Here is a 24525-nt window from a genome sequence, read left to right on the forward strand (position 1 = left end):
CAACTGCCCATTTGCTGATGGAGGAGCCAGGTCCTTACAAAGACTAAGACCTCAAACTGGCCAGTATAGGTCTCCTAACACCACCCCAAGCACTTCCCCACATGGGATTAAATTACAGTGCTCATCACCTAAATTCATTTATTTGAATTTAAATCTTTATCATGACATGTATTGATCTAATTTCTCTTACTGCATATTTTTCCTTCTCCATACTAGAAGGAAAACTTGATCTTGTCTCTCTCACTTTAAAAAAAATAAATATTTTATTGATTTTTTTACAGGGAGGAGGGAGAGGGATAGAGAGTTAGAAACATCGATGAGAGAGAAACATCGATCAGCTGCCTCCTGCACACCCCCTACTGGGTATGTGCCCGCAACCAAGGTACATGCTCTTGACCAGAATCAAACCTGGGGCCCTTCAGTCTGCAGGCCAATGCTCTTTTTACTGAGCCAAACCGGTTAGGGCTATCCCACTTTTTTAGAGGATTAAACACAAACATCTGAATGGCTAAAGAATCTAAAAATGTTTTACAGGCCTTTATGACTTATTTCCTGACAAAGATAATTTGTCTTTATTACCATTAAATGGCATTGTCTTACTACCATTAAACACTTTACCTGTTTTCTCTTTCTCTTATTCCAGTTTTAGCTGGAATTGGGTTCAGATTTTATCTAAAGAACAAGGAGAGGGAGAGCAAGCTTGTGGGTACATTATAAGCACTTTGGAAAGATGTGAATAATGTGATGAAATTATATAAATGTCCAGAGGTTGACAATGGTCATTAAAAATGATCAATGGAGTTTTAAAGCCTCATTTGTTATGAGAGTAATAAATCACTCCTTATGATTTATCAGATACAAACCTCATGCAGTTGTTAAAAATATGGACTTCTAACTCTTGCTCTCTTATAAAATGTGCATGACACCTTACAGTAGAATAAACAAAATGCTGAGTTAAAAATAAACATGCAAACAGTGCTCTAGAAAACTTAACAGTTTCACTTCTCTTTCTCCCTGGCCTACTTCACTGCTTAATAGCTAAAGTAATAAATTTTACAGGCATGTCTGAATCACCATTAAATAACGAATGTGAACTGACAGTGTTATGGCTAATCTCCAAACAGTTTTGTTACTGAAAACAAACAAAAAAAAGAAGCATAATATTCCACCTCCCTACCCCTGCTTTTCAGGAAAATGGAAGTTAAATATACTCTTTAGTGTTTATAATAAAGGGGATGGTGGAGAAGAAACACGTGGAATACCTACCGGGGTGTTCTCCCAGAGAGGGGCTTTCGCGTTGCTTTGAAGAGGATGTAACTGGTGATAACTGAGAACATTCCCCACATAGACAGAAACCGCCACCAGTAAAGTTTTATTGTGAAATACAAAGGGACAACCCACATCTGCAACAGGGTCACCAGCTGTTAGAGAGATGAACAGAAAGTCTCTTTCAATGACTGAGGGCCCAGAAGGGCATGCCCATCGTCAAACGATTCAGAATCCTGTCTGTAACACTCAACTGGTTAATCATTCAGCTGCAACCTCCTCTGTAACACGCGCATGGAGCGGACTGGCACAATTATCTGAAAACTCGAATGGGAAATAATTCAAAATACCCAGCTTCTGACACTTTCTTTCTTTGGGATATCTCAGATGAAAGCAAAGACAGGCTTGGACAGTGATGTGATTTTGGATAAAGGAGCTTCCTTTCAGTTGTAAAATGGGAAATAACAATGCCTGCCCCACCTGCCTATGCTGACTGAGGTGAGGATCAAAAGAAATCCCTGAAGGGAAAGCGCCCAGCAAACAGTACTGCACGGAGCTCAGGGACTGTGGTTACTACAGTGGGCACACATGCAAATGCACCTGATCTCAAGGCAGTGGTGTCCCAGCAGCTTCTGGAGGCTTCTGCCTGCTGTCCCAGTGCATGCTGTGAGGTTAACTGTGCTGTTCCCTCAACCCTGACTATTAGATTTGCAACCCACCATTTGCTTCTTGTCTTTCCTCTGGTTTCTACTGCCTTTTCCAGGAAGCCCTAAGACATGGATCAGACTATCTCCTGTCCTTATTTGTGGTCTATACCACTGACCTGAGTCCAAGTAGCCATCAGATGGTTCTGTAAGTTGGCTGGCCTCAAGCTTGCATGGCAGGGAGCAGGACTATACTGATGGGCTGGAGGTCAATGACTTGATATGGTTACCGTAGTGACTGACACTCCTACTTGTTAGAATGTTTGGGCCTAATACTGAAGCATCCATCTTATATAAAAACTGCTGCTTGAAATTTTAACCCTGCTATTTTGGCTTCTGTAAATTCTTGCTTGCTTAAATAATAAGGAAAATAAGACTACTCCCATTTCAGAGAGGCCATTAAACCTTCCCCAGACGGAGTTATCAGTGCTGGCATCAGGCCAAGCCTTTGGTCAAGGTCTCAAAGCCCCAGCACATAGGGGCTCTTTAAGAACTTGCAAAGGCGACCAGAAAACCCCATATTTGGGAGACAACAAAGGTAAAAAGGTATAAATACGGGAAACTTCCTATGTGATTTTGCCCAGAATTTGAGAGACATTTCCTCTGGGCCTGCACGTAATAAATGTAACTCCATCTCTCTAAGCGTTGCTTGGTTCTTCTCCAGTTTTCTGTAACAATACAAGCTATTCACCTCTCTTATGAAAAGCAGATAGGTTTAAACAATAACAATAATCTTTGGTCTTTTATGTTTTATCATCTGTAGACTAACCACCTATTATTTACTCAGCACCAGTATAAGAAGAGAATGGCAACAAGGTTTAATTTCCGGTGTGGACTTTAATTGGTGGTGGCACCTGGCAATGCTCTGTTGAGTAGGATTCTAAGCGTGGGTCCTGATTTTGTGTTAAAGAGAATCATGATTGATTAATCATGCTTGCCAGGATGTAGAAAGAGTTGTTATAGCATGCATGTACAGATGTCATCTGGGTATAAACAAAGGCTGATGTAATTTATTTGTTGTCTTTACTCTCTTCATCTTTGTAATTAAAGGAGGTGGCCTTACACAATGAAAACTTTCTAATAGAAATTGTCTCTTAATACATTTAAAGTCTTATATTTCAAAACTAAATATATATATATGAAATAACAAATAAACCCTTTATAAGTTTGAAAAAGATAAAAGGAGGTGGCTTTTAAAAAAAAGAGTGTACGAATGTATTTTTGGATCTTTTAATAAGATCTTGATTATAATAGTCCAAAGGTCAATAACCAAATTTGATAGAACCTCAAGATGTAAGTGAAAAAGGCGACACCATTCTCTTTTCCATGTCAAATAAGAAGATATTTCCCAGGCTTTTCAATCCTTTTTAATTGCTTCATCCCTAAAACAACCTGGATTCATAATCTTAGCTTTGCTCTAAATCTTTCAGAGAACAGTACAGTTCTCATTATATATATGCATTCGAACGAAAATACACATGGAGCAAATGTGAGATAACTATCTAAAGAGTTCAGAAAAACTATCCTATAACCTGCTTTTTGTTTTAGAATTCAAGGCAGTACTTCCAAGGAAGGATACATATTCTTTACTTTTGCCTGAATTAGTCAGAAAATAGCTTTAATTTTCCAACCTACTTATGAAATATATATCCTATCTAATAAAAGAGTAATATGCAAGTTAACTGTATCTCTGCTACACCCACAAGCCATGCCCACCAGCCAATCAGGAGTGAGTATGCAAATCAACCCAACCAAGATGGCTGTGGCCATTGAGCAAGCAGGAGGTTTGGGTTTCCCCGGCAATGGAGGAAGCTATGCTTCCTGCACACCCTGGCTGGCCCTGGACTCCACTCAAGGCTTCAAAGTTTCAATTATAGAAGATAAATAAATCCCAGATACCAGGGCCTCTGCTTGGGTCTCTGGGGGGCATGGCCGGTCTGCAAACCACCACAGGCTCCTCACCCAGGCCGCCCCACACCCAAAGGGAACCCCTACCCTGATCTAGACACACTTCAGGGAAAACCATCTGGCCCCCACCCATGCACCAGGCCTCTATCCTATCTAATAAAAGAGTAACTCTAACCCACAAGATGGCTGGCCCCATGTGGTCAGAGATGACTGCCCCCATGTGGACATAAGATGGCCACCACAAGATGGCCAGCAAGGGAGGGTAGTTGGGAGGGACCAGGTCTGTAAGGGAGGGCAGTTAGGGGCAAATAGGCTGTCAGGGGAGCAATTAGACATCAATCAGGCTGTCAGGGGAGTGGTTAGGGGGTGATCAGGCTGGCAGGCAGAAGCAGTTAGGGGCAATCAGGAAGGCAGGCAGGCGAGCAGTTGGGAAACAGCAGTCCCAGATTGGATAGGGTGCAGGCTGGGCTGAAGGACACCCCCCTCCCCCATGCACGAATTTCATGAACTGGGCCTCTAGTATGTATATATACTCAAATAGGAAAAACAGGCTTCCTTAAGGAAGTAGAATAGTTTTTGTGAGGACCAGAAACCATATGTGAAGAAACCAAGACTCAAGATTCACTTCTTTTAACATGCAGCATTAGAAACTTTGAGTTTTTATTGTTTTTTTTTTAAATAACTCATTTAAAAATATGTATATATTTTTATTGATTTCAGAGAGGAGGAAGAGGGAGAGATAAAAATATCAATGATGATTGAGAACCGTTGATTGTTTGCCTCCTGCATGCCCCACACAGGGGACTGAGCCTGAAATCCAAGAATGTGCCCTGACTGGAAATCTTACCGTGACCTCCTAGTTCATAGGTCAACATTCAATCATTAAGCTAAGTCAATCAGACTGACCCTCTACTGCTGAGAAGAAGTGTGGAACTCATTTCTTTTTGCTTATTGTGGAGATAGTCATCTATGTAGGTTTTGAATTTTTTAATTCATTACTTCTGATATCAAAGAAGGAAATGGATATGAACCCCATCTTTCAAAATCTGATTACCTGTCACTTACATTTTTCATCTCTCTGTTTTAAAAATTTGATTCATCTTTTTACTTCCCCCATAAATACACTGAAGTTCTTTCTTTTTTTTTTTTTTAATAAAAATTTGAATTGGTTCATTTTAATTCAGTGAAACTACCATGTTCCCATATTTTATACTTTAGGTTAGAAACCAAATTTTACAAGACTAATTAATTCCTCAAATCGGTGGAGTTATAATCCATAATAGTTTGAAGTGATCATTGGACTGTATTTTTATAAAACTAGTTATCTCCTTGTGGATTTATAAATACAACCCATTCCTGGAAAATCCCAAATTTCTCTTACTTGCTGCCTGGATTTAATTAATAGAAAATAACAATGTTCAAATATATAGATCTGCAACTTAAAAAAAATAGGCATTGGAGATTAGAAATAAAAGGAAAGCAACTAATATATATCATTATAATGTATTCTGCATACAAATATTCAATTTATTAACTATCTTTAAAGTCTAAACCATGCACCACATTTTCTCAACATATAAGAACAAAGGTCAGAAATTTGTGTTACGAATTAAATGATTGTACAGAGAAGTTCTTTTGAAATGAGGGCCACATTTCATAGCAATTTAAAAAATTCTTTATCAATTTCCAGAGCAGTTAAAACCTCTTATTTTTTAATAGTAACTGCCTCATATGAAATGTAGGAATGTTGTGCCTCATAAATAAACACAAGAAATATGTGAACTTGAGGTGCATGCATGCAACAGACGAACCTGGCAGCTGGGACACATTAATGATGCCAGAGGGGTCACCATCTGGGCATGTGCATATAAAACACATCTGCATGACTGGCCCTGCATCTGGATCACATCACCCACCTTCTCCCCACCCACACATCATGGCAGGAGAATTGTCCTGACGGATCAGATGCTGCCCAGTGGTACCATGTTTTTCCTTTTACCATGCATTATGGATGAATATGGAAAGAATTGCAAGTCAAGACAAAACAAAGATATCTTTTGTCTAGTTGTACAGGATGGTGAATGGGTCACACGATAAGGAAGGGAGGGAGGGTGGAAGGAAGGAAGGAAGGAAGGAAGGAAGGAAGGAAGGAAGGAAGGAAGGAAGGAAGGAAGGAAGGAAAGGAAGGAAGGGAAAGAGGGAGGGAGGAAGGAAAGAAGGGAAGTTATGTATGTATGTGATACTTATTTCCTTTGCACTGCAAATCCTAAACTACTATGTTTGCAGCCACGTGTACACATGTCTGTGTGTACTTGTATGGGTGGGATGGAGGGACAGCAGGGGGATGCTAGAGGTAAGCAGAAAATCATCATGTACATAATCGACTCCAAGAATATTGTGCTATCAGAATAAAGGCAATGGAGGGAAGTGTGGGCATAAAATGAGTAAGTAAAATAATGGAATCATGGCATATGAAGGATTCTTAGAAATCCACTAGGTCTAGATTTCTATCTTCAATTCAGACTGTTGATTTTGCTATTTAAACTGTTAAAGGAGCTTCTGCAATATTACATAAGTATGTGTATATTTGTGCCTTGCCTCCTTTTAAAAACCTTTGGACAGACCTAATGGTTTATTGGTATAGTAGTATATTCTAGTGTTTCACAGCTATTAATAGGCAGGGAGTTTGTTTTAAATAGAGCAATGTTTCTCTCTGTGGCTTAAGGATTTGCCAGTGTATCGAGGCAAGTTAACAGTGCGTCTGAAACACCAATTTTGTGTAAGTAGTTAACAGGCTCTCTCCATTGGGTTGAAGGGAAGGAAAAGGGTGCTTTTTTGGCAACCTCTCCTGCTATTTTCTGCAGATACGAAAAGTAGGAGACATAAAAGAGGGTGGAGAGGATGGGGTTGAATGAAATTTTATTTTTAATTGAACACTGTTAAAAGCATGTGGAAATAATTTAATTCTGAGGCTCTGCCTATATCTAAACCATATCAGCACTATCAGCTGGAAAGAGAAAAATTCAAATATCCAGATGCTTGGACTATGTTATGTTAAAAATATGACTATTTGGAAACATCCAGGTATTTAGTTGTATCCCAAACCAAATAGCAACATTCCGTTTTCTATCTACTTTCTCTCTACACTTTTTGGCATCGCTTAAGAGCAGTTAGTATTATGTTTTAAAGCTTTGCTTTCTAAATAACATGCTTCTTTTGCTTTATCATAATAAGTTGCTCTGATATTCACAGCTTCTACAGACCACTGAGCAGAATCTGAAGAGACAAATTAAATGATCTCTTCAGAAGATACACCTATTTGTTAAAAACTGTCTGAAAATGTTCTGAGCTTTTCAGATTAGTCCCTCATCTCTGCTGTACATGATCCAAATTATGCATGAAATAATGTGAAAATAATACTTTATGTGTCATTTAAAATGCCCTCAGGGTATAAATAAATGTGTAAATAATGATTAACATACAAAACTGTTCACATATATTGTGTGCACTTCCTACTTTTTAAAATGTTTCCTCCTCTTGCTTATCCATAAACTACCACTCCCACCATCTGCCACAGTTTAGATAATTTTTCAATCCCAGTATACATACATATATAGCAGGATCAGAATTGTTAACCTGTACCCTCCTGGGAAACTGTTTTATCCACTGGAGTACAGTGCTCGTAAGCAGCTCCTGGCGCCTTAATCTTACCAGGCTCGTCTCACTTCCAAAGGCACTTGGAGCAGCACCTTGAGCCCCAATGCCCTTGGGTGAGGTTGTTTCCTACATTTTCAATGAAGTTAGATTCTCTTGTCACCATCTGCATTTCTTCCTGGGATCCCCAATCTCCTAAATGATCTTTAACAATTTGCCTACCTTACGGTCTGCTTCTTGTGCTGTATACAGTAGTTCGTTGGGATTTGACCAATCTTGTATCCAAAATTACAGTATTATACAGATCCATTTTACTGCCCTAAAATTCCTGCTTCACTTGTTTGTCCTTCCTCTTTACCTCCATGAACTACTGGCAACCACTGTCCAAAAACAAAAACAAAAACAAAACCAAAACCAAAAACAAAAACCATCATTTTACTCTTTCTATGGTTTCGAATTTTTCAGAATCTATAATAATAAAAGGGTAATATGCTAATTAGAATGGGCATCTTCCAGATGGCATTCCAGACGTCCTTCTTGACAAAGCCAGGGCAGAAAGGAAGCAGCCCGGGTCCCAGGTGCCTGCAGGTGGCTGGAGGAGGGAAGTCCAGATCCCGGGTGCCGGCGGGAAGCTGGTGCCGGCAGCCAGGGGAAGGAAGGCCTACTCTTACATGAATTTTTGTGCATTGGGCCTCTAGTGATATATAATTAGGTTCATATAGTATGTGGCCTTTGTATTGGCTGGTTTCACCAAGGTTCCTCCATGTCTTTCCATGGCTTGATAAGTGCATACCTTTTTATTATATACTAATATTTTATTGTATGGAGATATTATAGTTTGCTTATTTATTCATACTTTAAAGGTAAATGCTTAGACCACTGATTTTAGACCCTAATTTTCTCTTCTCACGAATACATTTAATGCTAGAAATTTCCCTCTAAACACTGCTTTTGCTACCTTTCACAAACTTTGATATGTTGTGTTTTCATTTGGTTTTTAATAATTTTTTAAATTCTCTTGAGTCCTCTTCCTTGACTTGTGTTATTTAGTGTTGTATTATTTAAAGTCCTAGTATTTGGGGATTTTTCTAGCTTTGTGTTACTGGTTTCTGGTTTAATTTTTGTGGTCTGAGAGTATAAAGTTGACTCTTGAACAGCTTGGGCAGGGGTTAGGGGCACCATTGCCCAGCGCCTGCCTCCCCGTTGGAAAGCTGCATAAAACTTAAATCAGCCCTCTGAAATAAGTCCATTCCCACCACAGATCAAAGATTCTCTTTTCAGTCTACAGTTGTCTGAAGCCATGGATGTGAAACCTGTGGTGTGGAGGACTGACTGAATACTGAGTTTTAAGAATCTGCATGTAAGTGGATCTGTGCAGTTCAAACTTGTTTGCTCATGGGTCAACTGTACTTTGTGTGATTTCTATTCTTTCAAGTTTGTTTTGGTGTGTTTTATGGCCTAGAATGCGGTCTGTCTTGGAAAATGCGTCATGAGAGCTTGAGAAGAATGTGAGCTCTGTTGTTGCTGGATGACTCATTCTATAAGAGTTAGAGTGAGTTGGTCAGTGGTACTGTTCAGGTCAACGATATCCTTACAATGTTCCTCCTGCTTGATCTATTGGCTACTGAAAGAGGGGGTTGCAATCTCCAAATGTAATTGTGGTTTTTGTCAATTTCTGCTTGCAGTTCTACTAGTTATGTCTCATATATGTTGATGCTCTGTTGTTAGGCACATATTCAACAGGGGCAGGCTAGAAGGGGGAAAAGGGAACAACTGTAATACTTTCAGCAATAAAGATAAATTAAAAAAAAAGAACTTCTGTGTCTTCTTGAAAAATTGACCCTTATATCATCATGTATCATAGTTGCCCCTCGTTATCCCTAATAGTTATCCTTCTTCTGAAGTCTGCTTTACCTGAAATTAGTATAGCTTCATCCAGCTTTTTTTTTTATTAGTGCTATCATGACATATCTTTCTCCAAACATTTGCTTTTAACATATCAGTGTTGTTGTTTTTTGTTTTGTCTTTTTGTTTTAATATATTTTATTGATTTTTTACAGAGAGGAAGGGAGAGAGATAGAGAGTTAGAAACATCGATGAGAGAGAATCATCGATCAGCTGCCTCCTGCACACCCCCTACTGGGGATGTGCCTGCAGCCAAGGTACATGTCCTTGACCGGAATGGAACCTGGGACCCTCCAGTCCCCAGGCTCTATCCACTGAGCCAAACCTGTTTCGGCCATATCGGTGTTTTTATAGTATAAGTAAGTTTCTCCAGAAATTTTGTTAGGCATTTCTATTTTGCAGATAAGGAAACTATGTTCAAGATATATTTAAAAACCTTTTCTTTGATATGAAAGTATAACTAATGAGGTTTAATTCTAGTCTCTTTTATTAAAAAAAACAACACCTCTGTAATATAGAGGATGTTTATTTTAATTAACAAGACAATAGTGACATGGCAGCAAATTGATACATGCTCTCTTAAATAAAAACCACTATCCCATCAAAAGAACAAGAACCACCCAAGCCTTAGCTGGTTTGGCTCAGTGGCTAGAGCGTTGGCCTGTGGACCCAAGGGTCCCATGTTCAATTCTGGTCAAGGGCACGTACCTTGGTTGCAGGCTCCTCCCCAGCCTGGATCCTAGGTGGGGCTCGTGTAGGAGACAACTTATCGATATGTTTCTCTCACATCGATGTTTCTCAATGTCTTTCCCTCTCTTTTCTATTCTACCTAGAAAAACAAACAAACCACCCAACATTGCTCTTTCTATGTAAAATGTACAAAATTGCCTAAATTTAAGTATTATACAGAACTCTTAAAAATCCCCTTAGACCCTGTACTATACAGAAAATAATCTTTATGATGGGTAAGAGGAAAATGAAATACTGGTCTAAGCCAGCACTTCATATGTCACAGGCGAGTCTTCTTATAAATAACCAGTCCAAGACCCAGAATCATGTAGAGTGATCATTGAGGACCTTCTCCCTTTGCAACGTTTCCTCACTTAGGCCACACTCAAGTCCAAACCATTGATCATCAAAATGTGGTCCCAGGATCATCTGGGAACTTGCTAGACTTGCAAATTATTGGGTACCTGTTGAATCAGAAACTCAGTATGGGACCTGAGAATCAGATCTAATAAGCCCTCTAGGTGATAGTTACACCCTAAGATTTGCATACCACTACTCTAAACATTGTAAGGTCTCAGGCCCAACAGCCCCGGGGATGCCCCTGGGGCTGTGAGATGGCAAAGGTCAAGTGGACATGCTTGAATGGGATTGGTCTTTGAAAATGGGATTGTGCCCTATGTGACTGTCAGTGCAGTGTTTGCATAAACAGGCTTACATGAATATGCAAGCCATCGGTGCCAGAGTTTATTGCTAATGAAACAAAGTTAGACAGCCTCACGTTTTGTTTCTGGAATTCCTAATTCTCCTTTCCTGGGCCAATGGCAGAAGTTGTTCATGTACAAAAGGGAAATTGGTTTCCTTAAACCAGGGCTTCTCAACCTTGGCACTATGGACGTTTCTTTTGTGGTAAGTAGCTGTGTCCTGTGCATGTTGAGCAGCATCCTTGGCCTCTACCTTCTAGATGCCAGTAGCATCCCCCCAACCCCTTTCACGGGGGATAAAAATTTTTTCCAGATGTTGCCAAATGTCTCCTCGGGCCAAAATTGTACCCAGTTGAGAATCACTGACTTAAACCATTTTCTTCAAAGTGGTAAAAAACAAACAAACAAACAAACAAACAAATAAATAAAGGAGGGATGTGGCCGCCAAGGAGCAGGCTTCCAGCAGCCACCAGGGTGACTTACGTTGTAGGACCGGCCATGCCTCTGTCTCCACTGCACCAGCACTATCTGGGCGATGACCAGGGTGGAGAGGAAGATCAAGATCATCTCCACGTGCATGGACTCGTGGCCCCGGTGCATCTTGAACATCTTCTCCTGCTGCAGGCTGGAACCAGCAAATGAGGTCATCTGCAAAAGTCCTCAACCTTTGCACAGTTAGCAAAAAAAAATAATAGGCTGGGCCCATAGAAGGCAGTTAGGGATTTCAAATGTAAGGGATTTTAAGCTTTGACTACAAAGTTTTCCTAAATTTTTCTTGGTTCCTCTCTTTCCCCCAGGCTTAGGGAAGAGGCAGTTGAGAGGAGGAGCCGAACTCATCAGCAAAGTCAATTCCTTTCAGCCCTTAGTTTTTCCATGTGTATGGACTTCAGCCTTGTTCTTCAAGTTAAGTTATGCCCCCCAAGCTCCCACAAAAGAAAACCACTAATGGGTCCTGGAAAAGCTTGGGTTCCAGTCCTTGATTGGCCAGTTTATCACCATAGATAGTCATTTATGGTTTCTGAGCCTCAGTTTACTCACTTGCAAATTTAAAATAATGATCTGTCTGTACCTCAGGATTTTCTAAAATTGCAAAGAACATATGTTATTTTATTTGTCAACTAGAGGCTCAATGCATGAAATTTGTGCATGGGGGCGGGGGTTCCCTCAGCCCAGCCTGTACCCTCTCCAATCCGGGACCCCTCGGGGGATGTCCAGCTGCTGGCAGTCAGACATCCCTCTCACAATCCGGGACACTGGCTCCTCACTGCTCACCTGCCTGTCTGCCTGATCACCCCTAACTGTCCCCCCATGGCCTGGTCACCCCATGCAGCCTGCTGTTAGGTCATTTGGTTGCCTCTCAAAGCCCCCTCCTTACCCCACTGGCCTGGTCACCCACACAGCTCTTTGCTTAGTTGTTTGGCCCTCAGGCCCTCACTAACCCCCCTGCCAGTCTGGTCATCCCACACAACCTGTTCAGTCATCCGTTTGGTTGTTTCAGTTGTGATAGTTGTTCATATATATATATATATATATATATATATATATATATATAATTTTTTAGATTAAATCATGATGGCTGAATATTCAGGCTTTCAGTTGGACTCTTGGTTTTGCACAATGGTAGAGAAAACCACTAAGGTGATGTCATCTGGCTTAACTATAGCAGAAGTGGCTTTGAAGAAAGCCTAGAGCAGTGGTTTTTGACCTTGGCTGTAAGTTAAAAATCACAGTGCCCGAGCTATACCCCAGATCAATTAAGTGAATTAAATGATCATTCAATGACCATACTAATTAAAAACACCATTGCTGGGTATAATGAGCTGAATTGTATCTCTCCACCTCTAACCCCAAATTCCTATGTAGAAGTTCTTTTCCTCAATGCCTCAGAATGGGACTGTATTTGGAGACAGGGATTTTAAAGAGGTAATTAAGGTAAAATGAGGTCATATGGTGGGCCCTAACCCAACGGGGCTGGTGTCCTTACAAGAAGAGATTAGGACACAAACTCACACAGAGGAAGACACAGCAAGAAGGCAGCCATCCACAAGGTAAGAAGAGAGGCCTCAGAAAAAACCAAGAATCGCTAATACCTTTTTAAAAAATATATTTTATTGATTTTTTACAGAGAGGAAGGGAGAGAGATAGACAGATAGAAACGTCGATGCTCTACCACTGAGCCAAACCGACTTCAGCAAGAATCGCTAATACCTTGATCTTGGACTTCTAGCCTCTAGATTCTAGAGTCTAGAACTATGAGAAAATAAATTTCTGTTGTTTAAGCCTCTCAGGCTGTGGCCTTTTGTTATAATAACCCTGGAAAACTGATCACAGATTTCTAGATGGTGATCTAGGCATCAGTAATTTTTAAAGTTCCCCACCAATGTAATTTTAAGATACAGCCAAGATTGAGAACCACTGGCCTGAGGAAGAAAAAGAAGTCCAGGGTTAATATTAGGGAAGGGGAAATTATGAACATTGCCAACCAACAACTTTATAAATATTGTTTAGCATTAATTTCATCTCCACTGAAGCACCATCAGTCACAAAATCTCTTAAAGTTTCCATTTATGGCTGGTTACGGTGTGCATTTATAATAGTTAAGGTACCATTCAGAAAACACTGCAGAGTGATCTTCTGTGTCACAAGATAGTGGCCTTTTCAAGGTACTTGTTAGATATGTGGGTTTGGTTCTTCCCTTTACTAGCGTTTTTACAGAGCTATTACATAGAGCAGAGAAGTGCCTCAGAAAAGGACCCCATTCAAATCCCAGGGGTGCCCCCTGCTGGAGAATGTGCAGAAATTAATCCACAGAGCCTAGTAAATAAATATTCTTACTTGTGTTCAGCTTATTTGAGATAGAATCTTAGGGTGTTAATGCTGGAAGGTACCAAAGATGTACTGAAACACTTTATTTTTCAAACTAAGACTCTTAAGTCCATTTCAGGTAAACATCCTGAGTAAGATCACATGACTATTAGTCTCTGTGTTGAAGTTGAGCTTAGGAGACAAGAATGGTTTTTAGAAGCTCATTAAAAAATATGCTCATTCCTCTGAAGAAATGGGAAGTGGAAAAAAATAAAAAGGTACAAGAATTTAGTAATAGTTCTTACAGCCCCAAGTTCAAAATAGCTATTTAATATTCTATGTAATAAATAGATTTTCAATTTAGGCCACGTGGATAGAAGAGTAAATCTCTCATCAAGCTAAAATAGGACTTGCATAGATATCAAACAAAACATGCTTTATGACATTAGTCTAATATATATATTATAATATATAAATATATATATTTCATGTCAAATAGCTAACCAATGTGGAAACACTTCAGGAAGTATAAAGTGATGGTATACAAATGTAGTATTTCCTATTTTGATTAGGAATACATTCCTGATTGATTACCATAAAGCAAAAAAGGAGGGACTTTTCACTTATTTCATTTCATGTGGTGACAGGTAACAGAACACAGGGGAAGCAGCATATGAAGAAAACCAGATGTATCTTGTGCCAAAATAAGTACTGAGTTGGCACTGCCTGATTTTGAAGGACATACAAATCCAGCTTGTGGGGTGGCACAGAGCACACTATAGTTTTGGTCTATACTACCCTTGGGCACGCACGGTTATGCTAACTCACCTTCTCTATCCTAGAAATTTACAAATAAAATGATGGCTTCATTTAATTTCTCAGTTAAGATAGAAATCTACTTTTTTAGTGTAAAAATAAAAAATATACTAATCACTTACTTCCACTCGTCATCTGCAGAAAGATTTGTGTGAGAGATCTGAAAAAAAAAATGAGCCAGAATAATTTAGAATGAAAGCTCCAATAAAATGTTTGCTTATAAACTAACACACACACCAAAACAGTAATTAGGTCACTAGCCTATATATAAAAGGCTAATATGCAAATTATATCTCTTGGGAATTCAATCGCTGGCTATGAAGAGGGGAGCAGTGAGGGTGGCAGTGGCGGTGGGGTGCTGAGGGAGTGAGAGAAGGAGGAGGTGGGGAGGCAGGAACCTGGAGGTGGGCAAGGTGGCGGTATGCAGGTGGCGAGGCATAGAGGATACAGGAAGGCGGGGAACCATGCAGTGGCAGCGTGTGGGTGGAGGAGGTGGGGAACCTGATGGCCCTGATCGCCAACCAGGCCTAGGGACCCTACCATGCACGAATTTCATGGCCTGGGCCTCTAATAAATACTTGAGAACCAGAGGAGGTGCCATTCAATCAAGGTGGTAGAGTGGCCTCCTGAAAAGCAGTATCACCCTGGCTTCTGGGATATGAAGTATAAATCTAAGACACCCCCCCCAAAAAACAAACACACACACACACACACACACACAAAACAAAACAAAAACAAAACCACTTGTTTTGTTGGTGTCTCAATTAGCGCCAGTGAGTAAATATCTCTAAGTTCAAGGTTTTAGAAACAGATCTGACTAGAGGCTCTACTTGTTTGGAGCATTTTTGTGTCTTCCCGCTAATTCAATTTCATTGAAGGCCCGGCCCCAGGGAAGGGGATGATGTAGGAGCTGGAGAGCACAGAGACCATCCTCAGGAAGTGCTTGTGGATGACCTGCAGTGCACCCACGTGCCTTCCCTTGATCACTGCTAATACATTATATTGGGCCATTTGAAAGCTAAATGCCAATCATTATGCAGTCACCCAAGAGTCTGGTTTAAATGTAGATTTTTAATTCAGGAGTTCTGGGGTGGGGACCGAGACCCACCCTTCCTTCCTCCTCCTTCCTTCCTTCCTTCCTTCCTTCCTTCCTTCCTTCCTTCCTTCCTTCCTTCCTTCCTTCCTTCCTTCCTTCCTTCCTCTCTCTCTCTCCTTCTTCTTTTCCTCCTTCTCCTTCTCCTTCTTCTGTGAAGGAGAGGGCTAAGGGATAGCTTGGCCAAATGGCCTGACCAGGGAGCCTCAACTGTCTGCCTCATTAGCCTTTTATTGTAACAGCAGTTTGAGGTAAAGTTTAAGATACAATTAGTAGGGGAAGTAATCTTAGGAGGACACATGTGTTTGTAGTGCCCTTTGCATTTTTTTCTTTTTAAATATTAATTATTCATGGATTGATTTTTAGAGAGAGAAAGAAAAAGGGAGCGAGAAAGAGGGAGGGAGAAAGAGAGGGAAATGTTGATTTGTTGTTCTACTTATTTATGAACTCATTGGTAGATTCTTGTATGTGGCCTGACCAGGGACGAACCTGAAACTTTGGTGTGTTGGGATGATGCTCTAACCAACTGAGCTATCCAGCCAGGGCAACTTCTAATTGTCTTCCATGCAACACATTGACTATTGGTTGGTGGATCACCAGAGGTTTGCTCTTGGGAAAAGCTGCGAGTCCCCTAGGGTAAGGTGACCAGATCGTCTTGCATTTAAAAAAAAAGTCCCAATTTTTGGAAAGAATCTTTCCAGTGTTTCCAATCTTTCAAAAAATCGGGACTTTTTTTAAAACGCCGCGGGACGCGGGAAAAATTGTTAGAAATCAGGATTGTTCCGCCAACACCTGGACCATCTGGCCACCTTACCCTAGGGCCAAGTTAACAGAGGGGCCATGCCTCCTGAGCGCAGTGATATTGGCAAACAGCAGTAAAGGAGACTACCAGTCTCCTGCCCCTCCTGGTGAGCAGTTTTCCATCTATAACCTCCTCTGGATGGTCTGGCTTTGAAACCAGCAAGGAAGCCCATAAAATCCCAAATGCATAGCGTGATCCACAGGCCAATCACAACCTGGCTTTCCCTTATCTTTTACCTCAAACCTTTGTGAACGCCAGATTTCCACAGAGTCTTAGTGTATATCACCCGCCTTGCCTTTCCCCACGATCACTCCCCAATGTTTTCATCAGCTCCAAGCAATTTGGTCTGCAGTTCCCGCCATCTAGGCCCCTCATCACCCACGTGGCCGGGTCTCATCCATCCTCCAAGGCCCCGCATCAACGTTGCCCACCCCCCACCTCCTCTCCCCCTACTCCCCAGCCAGGAACAATCCCTTGCTTCTTAGGAATCCCACAAAGCCTCCCTTGGACCTGTTTTGGGGACAACAATCTCTTCCTACCGCGTTTTAACCAGCCCTTACGCTCCAGTTTGAGAACCAAGTCAAGCGTAATGTACACCCTCCATCCCTCAAGCTGTTCTCCTTAAGGGGAGGAGGGAGGGAGAGAGAGGAAGAGAAATGGAGAGGAGTTGGCTTCCTGGGGTGGGGTGGGTTGGGTGGGGATCAGGCAAAAGCACCAGCGTCTTCCCTGGGGTCCCGCCCCTCCATCCGAGGTCCATTCCCCCCGCGAGGGGTCGGGGAGCTCGGGGACACGTCAGCGCGGCCTCCCAGCTCCGGGGTGAGCTTGGGGGGCCCTGATGCGCCGTCCCTGCGGCCTGCGCCCCGAGTTCCGTACCTGATCGTGCTGGGGGGGCGCCTCCAGCTCCGCGCCGGCCTGGCGCTCTGCTCCCGCGGCCATGCTCCGCCGCCACCCCGGCTCCGAGGGCTCCGAGGGCTCCGAGGGCTCCGAGATCTCCGCGAGTCCACAGGGGACGCCTTTGGACCTGACTCCGGTCGGGAGCCGAGCCTGCGGCTGCTGAGCGGCGGCCCCGCTCCAGGCTGTGCGGCACCGGCCCCGCGCGGGATAGCCCTTGGCTCCGCTCAGGCCTCCTGCAGAGGAGGGAGCTGGAGATCACCGCTGCCAGCACGACTGGAAGACCCTATGGGCCCAGGGCCCCTCCGGAGCGAGGCGGTTGGCTGCCATCGTCGCTAAAAAACCGTCCTGGGCGCTGGGCTGGGGCAAGTGTTTTTGTTCCCAGGTGATGGGGCTGGCGGACAGCCCAGAGTTCGGGAGGGAGAGCGTTGGGAGCTGGGAGAGCAATAGAGAGGAGAGAGGGAGGGGGGAAGAGAGATCGTTTCTTCTCAGCTCTCCCTGCCAGAAGCATTTATCAGAAGACGGTTGTCCAAATGCAAGGAGTTTGAGCCTCTGAGTATCCAAGGCGGTGTTCCTTTCCCTTCGGTTCCTGCGCCTCCGCCCTGGGTTATCTGCAGTTTTAATCAGGGCAGGCAGCTCCCTAGAGGCCAATCTGGCCCGTCCCAAGGTGACAAAGGGGAGAAGCTCCACTGTGGGGAGAGAACGCAGCCCCTCTTGGCCCCTGGCTGCTGTGGAAACCACCCGCAGCTTGCCTTGGTCCTGTCCACTTTTAGGGGACACTCTCCTTCCCCTTGGCCTCAGGCCCACACCTGGACTCATGGTTGGAACAAGCTGGGACTCTTAGTAAGCCTTTAGGAACACTTGGGTGTTCATTTAGGGCAGTACACCAAGAGGGAACGCACAATCAGATAGTCTGACTCCCTTTGAGTCACCCCGCTGCAGACCTCCCCCAGAGCCCTGTCAGACACTAGCCTCTTAGACAGAAATTGTACAAGCCAGTCTGATGCCAAACTGCCAGGGTTCCTGACTTGATATGGCTAACTTCATTCCAGTTTGTGATAGCTCGTTTTCCCAAACTCACAGAAGCTACGGGTGGAGACTGACCCACAGATGAACATGTCCCTGCTATTGTGGAACTTTCAGCCTAGCAGGGGGTAGTGACACATTTCAGTAGAGTTAGCTGTGGTAAGTGCTTCCTATGCCAAGTACTTTACCTGTGTGAACTCATTCAGTCCTCATGACAACCCCATGAGGTCGGTGGTGTTATAATCTCCGTTGTACACGGGAGAACACAGAGAGGTTGTCCAATTTCAAAGCTAGTAGGTGGAACAGTGGGGATTTGAACCAGAGAGGACTGACTCCATGGTTGGGCTCTTCACCACTCAAGAAAGGGGCTGCAAAGCCAGCAAGGGCCAGATCATGAAGGTCTATGTACATCCCTTTTAACAGTCTGGGCTGTATTCTAAGGAGCACGGAAAGTCATTACAGAGTGGCAAGCAAGAAAATGACATTACTACACTTGTCTTTTGACTGCAAGCGTTGGGGGAGGGATGCTTAACTAAGACCCGAGATAGGGAGACCAGGTAAAAAGCTGTTGCTGTAGTTAAAGGTGGCAGTGGCCTTGTGTGCAGTGATGGGACGGAGGGGGGATGGAGAGACATGGATGGTGCCAAGTGGTAGAATCTACAAGACTTAACTGATCTTCGAGGATGGTGCCCAGGCATGTAGCTTGAGGAGCCTGGCATTTGGGCACCTGATGCTGCCATCCCTGAGAATGGGAATTTTGAAAGAACAGTCGATTTGGGGAAAGAAAGATACTGAATTCATTTGGACATGTCGCCTCCCTACCTGGCTTCTGGTCTGCCTTCATGTGGCAAAGGCCACCCTTTCTTTCTAGCCCAGAATGTCCTCAAATTCTTCTATATTCTCTTGTCACAGGAATACCTTGCATGTGTTAAATTATTGATTGCAAAGTGTTCCCCTGTAGACTGCCTACCCTCTGGCTGATTATCATTCATTAATTTTTTCCATTTTTTAAAAAAATATATTTTACATATATATATATATATATATATATATATATATATATATATATATATATATATTTTTCCCCCAGAGAGGAAGGGAGAGGCATAGAGAATTAGAAACATTGATGAGAGAGAAACATCCATCAGCTGAACCAGAGAGGACTGACTCCATGGTTGGGCTCTTCACCACTCAAGAAAGGGGCTGCAAAGCCAGCAAGGGCCAGATCAAGAAGGTCTGTGCCTCCCAATCGCAACCAAGGCACATGCCATTGAAGAGAATAGAGCCCGAGATCCTTCAGTCTGAAGGCTGATGCTCTATCCACTGAAGCAAACTGGTCAGGGTTTTCCCCATTTCTTTACTACCCTTCTGAGGACACTGAACTGCCTTGGGCTGATGGTGCCATCTAATGGTTAGATCTTGCAGAAATCCTTTATTGTTTTGCAAATGATCTGTTTCAAGAAACTCTCTTTTTCAATTTCCTCTTTTCTCATGTCTTTTAAATAATTACAAATAAAATGTGCATTTGAGCCTGAGTGATACAGCTAAAACTGGTGATTCAGAATGTCTTCAACCAGGTACAGTGCTGGTCACCTGGAGTAGGGTGGTGGATGGAGAGAATCTAGACAACTGGTGGGGACTTTCCTCTGTCAAAGTGATGGCAGTAGCAGATTCCATCTAAATGGGTGTGTGTGTGTGTGTGTGTGTGTGTGTGTGTGTGAAATTCTAACCATCCAGGCAATGCAGAATCCAAGAGCTTGTCTGATCTCAGAGACCAGTAAGAAAGAGGCACCAAAAGTTCTACATGCCAGTGATTCTTGAGGTCAGGGGCAGACTGATTCATAGGGTCATCATTCCTAAAAGGAGAGGGACTCTGAAGACAGGACTTACTTTGACAAATGAAAGACAGGGCTTCAGAGAGATAATGAGGCTAACTTCCTTTGAGTCATCCCCCTCAGCCCTCCCCCAGAGCCCATTCAGACACTAACCACTTAGAAATTGTACAAGCCCGTCTGATGCTTAACTGCCAGGGTTCCTGGCTAGCTTTCCCTGGCCCCCAGCTTCACTGGATAGACTTTTCCACCTTCCTTTCATTAAATCTGCCTTTGCTTAACTACTCGTTCTGAAGACTAAAGGCTACTTAACTTTATTGTTTATCTTGTTCTTTAATTATTAATACTGTAACATTATTGACCTCTACTCTTTCTTTTTCTCTTTTAATCCTCCTCTAAGGATATGTTTTATTGATAGTTTGGACAGAAAGGAAGGGGGTGGGGGTGGGGGAGAGAGAAACACATGGATATGAGAGAGAAACATCTATTGATTGCCTCCCGAATGCATCCCGACTGGGGATTGACCCTGCAACCTAAGTATGCATCTTGACCATGAATCAAAGTCACCACCTTTGGATGCTCCAGCAAAATGAGCCACCCAGCCAGTGCCACCTCTTCTCTCTCTCTCTCTCTCTCTCTCTCTCTCTCTCTCTCTCTCTCTCTCTTACTTTTTTTTTTTTTTTTTTTTTTTGGCTTAAAGTGTGCAATGTTTAGCTCTGTTGTGATTACATGGAGTTTTGTGAGCTAGCGTGGCCCCAATCACCATTTATAACATCTCCTCTCTGGGAAAGTAAATTTCTGCCTTTCAAACCACAGCTTTCCAAATGCACGTTTGGAACACAATCCATTTGTGAGCTGGGAACTCTATATTAATGTCTCTTGGCCCAGGGCAGCCCCCGCGACCAAATGACATGTGGTTTAAGGTTCATGTAACAGCCAGTTCATTTAAATAATGTTAGCTGGGGCTCAGCTTTCGGGTTCTCAGGTTTCTGGTTAATTTGAAATAGAGGAGGCAGCGGGTCCCAGTGCTCAGACAACAGCGTGGATGGGGCTCCCTGCTCCCTAGAGAGAGAGGGCACATTCCCGCTTTTCATGGGTTGTCCTGCAGGTTTTAGGACTGAGCCTCTTCCCAGGGAAAGCCTTTCAGTTCTATTGAAAGAAGAATTGCTTTTAAAAACCAGCTATACTTTCATGCCTGGGAGTTCAGCGAGGGTCATTCTAGTTTATTGAGTGCAGAGGCCCCCTCAGCAGGAGGGAAACCACATTTAAATCCTCTGTGGGGCCCCTTCCTCTCCCCTCCTCTCCTTGTATCCCTTTTCCGGTGCCTCCTCTAAGAAGTGTCATCTTTACCAGCCTGACCCAGGGAAGCCAGTCTTTGCTGTCATAACTGCAAAGAGTGAATATTGACTACCCACAGCACTTTATGTATCTGATATCATTTAATCCTCAAAATGACCCCTGGTGACAGGTATCGCCACCCAACGTTTTACAGATGAAGATGTGGAAGTTAGAAGAGGTTAACTGTTTCCCTCTAAGAATGCATAGTAGCGCCACTGCTCCCTGAGCCCTGGCTTGTGTGCGAGGCCCAAGGCTTCACTGAGAGCATCCCCAGGAAAGCCTGACCTGATGCAAAAGTTGTCATTTCTAGTGAAGACCAGGGACTTGCCACCATGATCGCTACACCTCAGGATCATTGCAAAGGTCACACTGCACCTCTGTACCACCAAAAGCCACAATCTCATGAAAGAAAAAACTAATGTTTCTATTTTCTCTTGACTTTAGATATGCGTCCTACTGGAGGGCTTGAAACAAGATAAGTTATAGAAGCAACACCAAAGTGCAAGGTTCATTTTTCCTAGATTTTAAAGCCTTCTGATGTATACTTCTGGCCCTACTTATGCTCCCTTACCTGTGGGAATAGCTAACACTTGTTATAGTGCCTACTAATGCCAGGAATTTTATATATTTTGAATCTTTAAAGGCACCTAGTGTAGTAGGTGTGCTGTTATTATCATCCTCAGTCACAGTTAGGGACAAATAAGGACTCTAGGACACCCCCCTACTTATGACAGTCCTGTTCTCTCACCAGGCTTGCCCAGATCCCCAGTGGGAATGCTTTTCTCTCAGCCCTTTGCTCTCGTAGCTTTTGCATTTGCCTCTGTTCCAGGCTGCTTTCTGTTCCAGGTGTTGGCACCTATGTCTTTATCAGCCACCCACTGCAAATGCTTGGGGAGCAGAGACCCTATTCTGCCATCTTTATTCCACCACTGCCTCTCGCACCATGCCTGGCATGGAGCCCAATGGAATCGGTGGCGCGTTCACATTTCCAGGTCATCATGCTTCTGCCCAGGCCCCTCACTGCCTCACAGAGGGAGAGTGAGGACGGGTGGCTTCCCCCAGTCCATGGCCTGCAGAGGTTCCTCCTGGAAGGAGAGAGGGCCATTGTCTCTGTGGCCACAGATCTTCCCATTCTACCCATTACAGGCCCATTGAGAACTCTGCACATCCATATAGACAAACAAGAGGCCTAATTTGTTCTCTTCACATTTTTCAAGCAGTTCGGAATGTGCATGTACTAGTATGACCAATTGTTGTTTTATAATGTTATGTCCTTAATCAGGACAGGGACATATTTTTGCCATCATTTAAGATGCCAAGATGTGACTGGGAGAAGAAAGCAGTGGGAAGGGTTCCATTCTACCTGTTATCTTAATCTTTGTGTCGAATGAACATCAATTATGGAGTCTAGCCACACAATTCTAAAAGCTTGTGGCTTGCGTGAGTGCTGGAGACATTGTTGTTTTTGTAATTTATTCTGTAAATACAGTGACCCTAGCACATCATGTAATAGTTGGACTAGTGCACACATGGAAATAAAACACTTATTTACACTATTTCAGATGATCAGACAAATGGCTTATCAGTGTTTTGGGTTGTTTGTTGTTGATGTCACCTTTTTTTTTTTTTTTTTTTTTTTTGAAAGGATGTTAGTTGTCCTAAGTTACTGAATGGTTATAAACAAAAATTTTTGTGCTGGACAAGTTGAATTATGACTATTTATAAAAATTGAATATCTTGGCATAAAATTACTTATGTGTATTTAATTTTTATAGGAAACACATTTTGCCATGTCTCTAAAGAAGGGGAGTTTTACAAAAATCCCTGGATAGGATAGTGGGCAATTTAATGAATAGACACCACTAGTTAAGATTTTCCTGAAGACCTTATGGCTACCAGTCAAAGTGGCTATAGTTTTGGGGGCAGCTTTAAGTGAACAACTCAAAGGAAGTTTTGTCCTGTTATGAATGTGAAGAAGAAAGGGCATGTGTGGTCTCAGTGCCTGGCAAGACTTGAATCGGCGTCCTGCCTCTACTGCTTACTGATCTCTAAGTATTTTTGTGCGGGTCTCTATTTTCAACTTTCATTGCTATTGTGTCCATATTTGAAGTATATATTTAAGGCATTATTAGTGTGGCATGAGAATGAAAAATCTCTTGGTAATGTGTCCTCTGGGTGAAGAATCACCAAAGAAAAATGGTCAGAGCTGGTCACCTGAACATGAGAAACTTGATTTTTTTACTGGGCTGGGGTGGGTTAATTATCTTTGCTTTTTAAATGGCCTGAGAGATGGAAAGGACACCAGCCAGGAACTACCTATTAGAGCTATTCATAAAAGGAAGAGAAGGTTGTAGAAGGTGAAGTTAAATTTGTTAGAATGCATGTTAATTTTGAGACATCTCTGGACATGCAGACAGAGATGTCCACAGAGACTAACCAAAGCTCAGGGGGACAGTTCGAGGCAGAGACAGAGACTCTGTGTTGGGCAGTGGTGCACTCTATAGGAGTGAAGAGCATGGTCCTGGAAGTCTGCAATGTGAGAAAAGGAGGAGGTCCAACAGTTGGTTGCTAGTTCAGACAAAAAGATTTAGAATCAAAACAAATTTGGCTATAAGTCTCAGAACACATTCACTATGTGACCTTGAGCCTTGGGTCATCTGCCTTCTCTCCCCTCCTCCCCATAACAAACTTGAGATACAATTCACATACCATACAATTCACCATTTTAAAGTATATAATTCAGTGGCTTTTAGTATATTCATAAAACTGTGCAACCCTCACTATTTAATTTCATAACATTTTCATTTCCCCCAAAAGAGACCCCAGCTCATTAATACTTACCCCTTTCTCCTTCCTCCATCCCCTAGCAACCACTAATCTACTTTCTGTCTACATAGATTTTCTGGATGTTTCATATTAATGAAATCATACAATATGTGGCCTTCGTGTCTGGCTTCTTTCACTTAGCATAATGTTTCTAGAGTTCACCCATCTTGTAGCATTTATCAGTACTTCATTTCTTTTTATGGCCAAATAAAATTTCATTATATGGTTA

General features: G+C 42.6%; 1 protein-coding gene across 2 annotated transcripts in view; it reads right to left on the bottom strand.

Moving 5' to 3' along the window:
- The window catches only part of RNF175 (ring finger protein 175), a 30795-nt gene extending 12662 nt beyond the window's left edge, over positions 1-18133 (bottom strand). Inside the window, exons 1-4 of one of the 2 annotated variants that reach the window (XM_036424095.2) lie at positions 17257-18133; positions 14611-14648; positions 11351-11492; positions 1267-1421 (exon numbers count right to left, since the gene is read on the bottom strand). In XM_036424095.2, coding sequence (XP_036279988.2) covers positions 1267-1421; positions 11351-11492; positions 14611-14648; positions 17257-17319 — 398 coding nt within the window. In that variant the 5' untranslated portion in view covers positions 17320-18133. Of the gene's footprint in view, positions 1-1266; positions 1422-11350; positions 11533-14610; positions 14649-17256 lie in introns of both variants that reach the window. The other variant, XM_036424094.2, reaches the window with a different exon arrangement.
- Positions 18134-24525: the final 6392 nt, after the last annotated feature.

The sequence above is a fragment of the Pipistrellus kuhlii genome, unplaced genomic scaffold, assembly GCF_014108245.1.
Source record: "Pipistrellus kuhlii isolate mPipKuh1 unplaced genomic scaffold, mPipKuh1.p scaffold_m20_p_8, whole genome shotgun sequence".
Classification (NCBI taxonomy): domain Eukaryota; kingdom Metazoa; phylum Chordata; class Mammalia; order Chiroptera; family Vespertilionidae; genus Pipistrellus; species Pipistrellus kuhlii.